General features: G+C 39.4%; 1 protein-coding gene across 1 annotated transcript; it reads right to left on the reverse strand.

Annotated features, from left to right (window-relative positions):
- Positions 1 to 1,725: 1,725 nt before the first annotated feature.
- LOC144024055 (uncharacterized) lies at positions 1,726 to 6,410 on the reverse strand. The gene is made up of 4 exons (XM_077530143.1): positions 6,270 to 6,410; positions 5,176 to 5,323; positions 4,164 to 4,293; positions 1,726 to 2,272 (listed from the first exon to the last, which is right to left on the reverse strand). The coding sequence occupies exons 2-4, from the start codon at positions 5,306 to 5,308 to the stop codon at positions 2,026 to 2,028; spliced, it is 510 nt and encodes a 169-aa protein (XP_077386269.1). The 5' UTR covers positions 5,309 to 5,323; positions 6,270 to 6,410; the 3' UTR covers positions 1,726 to 2,025.
- Positions 6,411 to 7,247: the final 837 nt, after the last annotated feature.

Genomic DNA, 7,247 nt, shown 5'->3' on the forward strand with positions numbered 1-7,247 from the left:
GGCATGGCCCAAATCTCTGTTAGTGGTTAGCAGCTAGCTTTTAGCATTAGTAACGGATGGCTGCCTGGTGACCTAAATGAGTTTGACAGCTAGTACCTAGCTTGCTTTCTTTATTCTGAACCAAGGCTACTTTGTAATTCACTCGCCATATTTTTTAAGGAAGGGAATGTGCCTTAAATTGCACTTTGAGATATTTTCATTATTAGGGAGGAACTTTGCCTTGATTTATTTTATAAAACACTTTTGCCCATTAAGTTAATGTTAAAAAAAAAAAAAAAAAACGCAAGTGGAATTTCCGAGTTCCCGTACACACTTCCTGGTTTGAACTCTGAAAAGTCCGACTTCCAACCATCCTCAAATGCAGCATTAAATCCTAAACTGTCATATTAGACATTGTATGTTATTTTTTTTAATGGGCAAAAGCGTTTTACAAAATAAATTAAGACAAGTACTATGTATCTTTTTTTTTTCTGATCCAAACCGTGACTTTTGTGTCTTTTTTTTTTTTTTTCCTGATCCAAACCGTGACTTTTGTGATCCGTTGCACCACTAGTATGCATATTCAGCAGAATTTTGGTACATTTATATATATATATATATATATATATATATATATATATATATATATATATATATATATATATATATATTTATTTATTTATTTATTTATTTATTTTTTTCCCCCCAAAAGTAGCTCACAGTGGAAAAGGTTGAAGACCCCTGCTTTAAAGTCTCAATTCTGACTTAGTTCAAGTTCTCAAAGACTTGGTTTTGACTTAGTCACATTTCCGCAAAGTATTGGTCTTGACTTGATTCCTAACACCAAATCAATACTTTGACTTGAGAGGATCAAGACTTTTGGGACTTACGATCACATGTGACAATCAAGACTTTGAGACACTTAGCACCAAAACTTTAACAACTTGAAACAAGTCCGAAGACTGGACGCAATACTTTCTGGGTTTGAGATCAAGTCATTACTAACATATTGAGGATTTGAGTATACAAAGTCTACTTTTTCTTCCCTTCTCATATCTTTTCAAAGTCCCAATACTTTTATCCAAATGCAACCAAAAGTGTTCAAAGCTATTTTTGGTTTTGTGAGCTGTGACCCACTTGGTGTGACATCAGAGTCATAGGGAGAAACATGAGTAATCCTATTGACACTAGCAACTCACTGTAGCAGTGTGTAATCTGCACTTGCTCTCAATCTCACTCCATGCAGGAGATGAGCAGCGAGGGTCCACAGAGGACACACAGATACAGTACTTATGAGCATTGAGGCAACACCAGTCACTGGTCAGTTTACATGTCAATCATTAAATGAAACACTGTTGACTGGTTCATGATATGACTCTCGTTCTCCATGCAGAAGCTGGTCAGTCTACGTGTTAATTAGCACATCTATTGGAAATGATGTAGCCGTCATCAGTTGGTCGACTTGTCAATCATTAATTTAGACCCAACAACACTGATTGGTTACATCACATGCTTGGCATTGGTTAGTCTACATGTCAATCATTAAATTCAGTACTATCTCAGTATTGTAGTCAAACCCCCGATTGATTGATTGATTGATTGATTGATTGATTTGATCAAGAGCATGTCAAGAGAAATGAACCAATCACAGTCTTGTATCGATCTTGTTTTTAAGGAAGCAACAATGTCATGTTGATGCAAAAATTGACTTTATTTGTTTACTGAAGCGTATGGGCATGTGCGCATGTTTTTGTAGGCGTGATACAACAGGAAACAAAACGCAAAACGGAAGCAAGCCCGTCCAAACAATCTGACTTGGATGCGGTTCAGCATGTTGGGCTGAGCTCCAGCGGCAAAACAAAATCCCTCAAAGTGTGCCGACTCAAATGATTCCAGAAGGGGACAAAATCCTCCCTAGTTACTCGATAGCTTTAGCTTCTCATCACTTATGTGTACTGTAGCAGCAACAAACACTTTTTTTATTTTACATCCATCATATTTTTCTGTTAAAAGCAGCGTAAGCGTGAAAGCATGATCATGGTCAACCTAGGAGGCGGTGGCCGCAGGGGTGGTCTTCTTCTTCATCACTCGCCTGCCCGTTTGCCTGGGCACAGGGGCTGATGAAGCCTGGCCCTGGGTCTGAGTCTGGGTCTGGCCGGTTCCCCTGCTGGCCTTCACTTCATCCATGAAGGTTTCCATGGCAGTGAACTTTTCTGTCAGCTCGCCCAGGTGAGCTTTGAGGGCGTTGAACTCTTTGTAGAGATCATCCAGAGCCTCAGACAGTGGCTGGATCCTGGACGGAGATCAGACACATCAACGTAACGTTTTGTGAACAAACAGACTTTGATTCAGATCTTGTGTGATCATGTAGTCAGACGCAGTTTTGCCAACGTGGTGGCTTTCTCACTAAATGTGGCGACTTTACTAAGACTCTTGGTGATATTTTTGTCAAAAGCAATTAGCGACAAATCTAGCCATTTTTTTCTGGTGGTCCTTAAGGTGTTTTTTTTTTTTTTTTTTTACTTACTTACTTTTTGCCTCTCTAATGTAGTTATTCCTTTCTGCTACAGAGTCTATTGCTATTACATGCAAATGACCAATTAAGGAAATTAGGCAATCATGTAATTTAGCAACTTTTACAGGACAGCCAATCACTACTTTCCTTTCTGGGGCGTTGGCAACAGTGGTCACACGACTGAAAGCGTTTTACTCTATTAAGCCATGTTTAGCGCACATAGCCATTAGCCTCCAGGAGCTGGTATTGACCAACTTTTGTGAGCAAAGGACTTCAATATTTTATATTTTGTGGCCAGCGAGTCATATGCATTACTCCTGACTGTATTTATACACAGTAAATTCTGTTGAGTAAATTTGACTCTATTTAGAGTGGGACCAAATGGACTCAGTTTTAGAGTAATATTTACACTTGGAAGAAAGTAAACTAAATAATTGAAAAAAATAAAACTCAAGGGTTGAGGAACAAACTCACGACCTTCAGCTACCACCTGAGCTATGCCCCTCCTACTGCTTGCTTATCTCCGAGACCAAAAACAATTACGAAGGTTCCAGCTAACGAGCATTATACTAACCCACAGCAGGAGCTGTGTGGTTCAAGTAGATCGGCTGCCTTCCAAGCTGAAGGTCGTGAGTTTGTTCCTCAACCCTTGAGTGGATTTTATTTATATATTTTTTTCCAATTCTTTCGTTTACTCTCTTCCAAGTGTAAATATTACTCTAAAACTGAATCTATTTGGTCCCACTGTAGAGTCAAATTTACTTGACAGAATTTACTGTGTATGGCCTAGGAAAGTATATACTATCTAGGTTTATTCTATGGGATATATGCCACGGAAGAGGCGGGACTGTTTTTGCACATCAGTTTGGTTCCGGTTCGGTTCGCGACGTGTGGGCTGCGTCAAAATACTTGTGCTTCCCACTTTGTGCCCCTCGGTTGCGCGTTTGCAACCCGGACCGGAACCAAACTGATGTGCAAAATCCCGCCTCTTCTGTGGCATATACCCATTGGCTATTGGCTACTAACTATTACAACAAGCTATATTTCTTTTTAGTTTTCTACTTTAGCACTACTAGATGTTAGTTTGTAAGACAGGTTTGCTGAATTTCTGCCAGCTACTGTATATTTATCTTGGTTCTTGACTGATGTTGGCTTAATTGAGCGGGAACTTTATGAACAAAGAACAATGAATGGGATTTTTGGGGGGCTCAATATGTTTGACACGGGAGTGACAATGTTTCTTGCTATATTAGTGTCTCCCACTAGCTGCTTACTAGCTGGCTTCCAAATAGGATGGAAAATTTCTGTTTCAACAACAACCCAATTGAAGTTTGAGCTTTATGTGAGGGCAAGAAGAAAAGAAGCTGAAGCAGCAATTTGGGTGAATAAATGCATGAAAAAGGAAGGAATAATGTGTCATTTTAACTACTGGGCCGTCATAATGTCCCGCCCTCCAAACCGAATTGCGGTAAGAAGTTGGAAACACCAGACTTCCTTTTGTTTATTTCATAACCTTATATTTCCGAACTCCAGATTGCACCCGCCACTCCCTCTGTGTTTATTTCCAGGCCCTAGGAAGGAACACATTCCTGCGGGGACTCTTTGGCTGCTAGACATTATTCCCATTTACTGGGTGGGCTCTTGTTCTTGGGTCAGCTTGCGGCGTTACCTAGCATAGTCCGGCAGCAGGGCCGCGTGGTCATTGAGCAGGAGTCCCTTCATCTGGTTGAGGATGTCGAAGCGCCAGTTGTCCAGAATCTCAGTTAGGTTGGCCACGCCCCTCATGCTGACCCTGTCGGCTGGGAGCAAAATGGAGACCAATGAGAACAGAGCACCATTAAACTAAATTAACATTAGCATGGAGACTCACAACCAACACTGCTTTCAATAGCCCATACACGATACATTGATTTATTCATGTATGGTTGACTATTGCTGCTTTCTGTGTCTGCAATCGGGTCCAATCCATAGTATAATACTTATACATATATAGAGCCCACTCAATGGCTGGTGTTTATTTGATTTTCAACTGCTTATTTTTGGGGAATAACGCACACGGTTTAATGCTGCTGCAGTTCAAGCTTACCATACAAAATATCTATATTTATATGGATTGTTGGAGTCTTCTGCATATACTGCATTGCAAACAGATATGCTCGATACCACTTTTTTCCAGACGGATCAGGAACTACAAATTAGAAGAATAGAAAATTGCCATCAATTTTATGTAATGTTAAGGGAAAATGCTATATTGGGACAGATAGGTATTCTTAAAATGATGTGTCATTGTTTCTTTGGGGAAATTTTATCCATCAAAAGTGCTAGTGGTACTGATACTTGAGCTCAGTTTTGATGAATAGGCCTACTTGTATTCGGCCTGAAAATAAAAAGCGGTATCAAACATCCCTTATGTATGGACTTCATACAATGCTGCTGAGTCCTGATAATTCTTTTTCTACATAAATGTGTCTGGGGTTCACTCCACTGCTTTAATTTGTATATGGTATTATCTGGGGGGGTTTTCCTACACACAATGCTGTTGCTCAGTGCACATATTCACGTCTGTATTTACAGTATGGTATTCCCGTTCAATGAGTCGTCAATGTTTGTCACCTCTCCCTTTGCCACCATCATCACTCTGACGTGAAGTAAAGAGAAGAGAGGCAAATCTGTGTGCTCACAGCCAGCCCGGTAGTTCCACTCGTCCACGTTGGCCGTTTGCGTCTGCGCCTGCGCGCGTCTCCTCTGCGCCGTCACCGTAGCGGTGGCAATGGCCAGCAACACCAGCACCGCCAAGCTCACCTTTTGGGCCATCGTCTGTACCGCAACCTGCACAAACACTCTGTAAGGACACCATCTGCTGGATGCATCAACATATGACACGTCACGCACGCTCTTTCTGGAACCTTTACTAAATCTGACTTTAAAACCTCAAAACTGCCTTGAAACCCTACTTTGAAACCTGCACCATTGTTTCAAACCCTTACCTAGGCTTGAAGCCCGAATTGAAAACCCTAACCCTGACCTCAAACCCTAACTTGACAACTCAGTCCTAAATCACATCCTTAACTTGAAGCCCTAACCCAGGTTTCAAAACCTAATTTGAAATGTTAACCCTGTTATGAACCCCTAATCATAATTTGAAACTCTACTCTTGTTTGAAAACCCTATCCCCGGTTTCAAACCCTAATTTGGAACTCTATTCTTACTCATGCTGCATTAACTGGAGTTAATATGACCGCCTGATGGAGCTTCAACTGTTTTTTGTTTTGTTTGTTTATTTGTTTTGTCTTTAGGGTTAGATGGCGATAAAGACTTGTTAAACTGTATTCAAAATGTGAAATTGCTTGACATTTTGAATAAAGTGATTTAATCTTGCATGATTTTCATTTCACCCATTATAAATCATAACTGCTGTCTGTCAGGTTCAATTGGCCAAAGAATGCATCTCCCAACCCCAACTTACCCAAGTTCCGACAAACATAGTCCCACACTTGTGTATAAGGCAATTTGATACTAATGACACAACTTGAATACATTTCTGTAATCTTGAATTTCAAATATTTGCATGAGTGTTAAAAGATAATACATATTTTATTTGACAATGTATTAAAATCAGTAGCTCTTAGTTTAAGACCACCAAATACATTGAGCATGATGTACTATTATCCCAGAATGCAAGCACACAATGTTCCCATAAAATGACAGACTTAAACATCTGATACTCTTAAGAGGATTGTTATGAATCAATAAATGTGTATCTGTGCGCACATACCTGCTGCACAAGTGTGTCACCTGAAGAGTGAAGACCGATCGTTTGTAGTCTGCTTCTCAACACGTTTGACACCGGGCAGTGTTCAGTGAAAGAAAGTGAGAACACACCCTTCTTCAGACTTAATGTCAAAAACACATGCACACTGTGGTCAAGTTCTGGCCGCCATTTTTGAGGCCCGCAGTGTGGTTTGGGTTAGAGGCACCTCTGGCTTGCTTTTTTATGTTTGTTCTTCTTGGACAGCTTTGAAAAAAATTAAAATAAATACTTAACGTAAATAAAAAAGATAGTTTGTTTCTCTTTTTTTGTCTGTGCTTTTGGAAAGCTACCATTAGAGCAGTACTGATAGGAAGTCATTACAGAATAATAATTAAAAAAAAAAAAAAAAAAAAAAAAGGACTGGGGGTTGTTGATGTTGTGCAAACCGATGCCAAGCAATCTTATTGAGTGAGGAGTGGATTTTATTTTTTTTTTTTCAAGTGAACTGTATTGTATATAGACAGGTTCTTTAATGATTGTATATAACTAGAACATCACTAAATGGACCTCCACCAATGGCAAACCGGTAATACAAACCAAAAAGAAAGAGTTAGTGGCTGTATTTTTAGTTAGTTAGTTAGTTAGTTAGTTAGTTAGTTAGTTAGTTCATGGGTTACTATCGGGTTGGGCAGTGCTATTTTGATTCTACACTGTCATGTTGCGATAATTGTTGTTAGTTTGCAACAGTTGTTCAATAAAGCGTTTTTAAAAAGAAAGAAAATAAAAGATTCATCCATCAGACAACGGTACTAGTTTTATTTTTTCCACCATATGTTTTTGCTGTTTTCATTGTTGCAAAAAAAAAACCAAACACTTGAATTGTTGTCTATAATTATTTATGTAAATAACAACTAATTCAAAACAACAGTTTCTGCATCCTCAAAGATGATTGGCTCACATAGAAGTCCGTCAAAACGCTGACTTCCGGTATGTGAGGTTGCT

This window comes from Festucalex cinctus, chromosome 1 (genome assembly GCF_051991245.1).
Source record: "Festucalex cinctus isolate MCC-2025b chromosome 1, RoL_Fcin_1.0, whole genome shotgun sequence".
Lineage (NCBI taxonomy): Eukaryota > Metazoa > Chordata > Actinopteri > Syngnathiformes > Syngnathidae > Festucalex > Festucalex cinctus.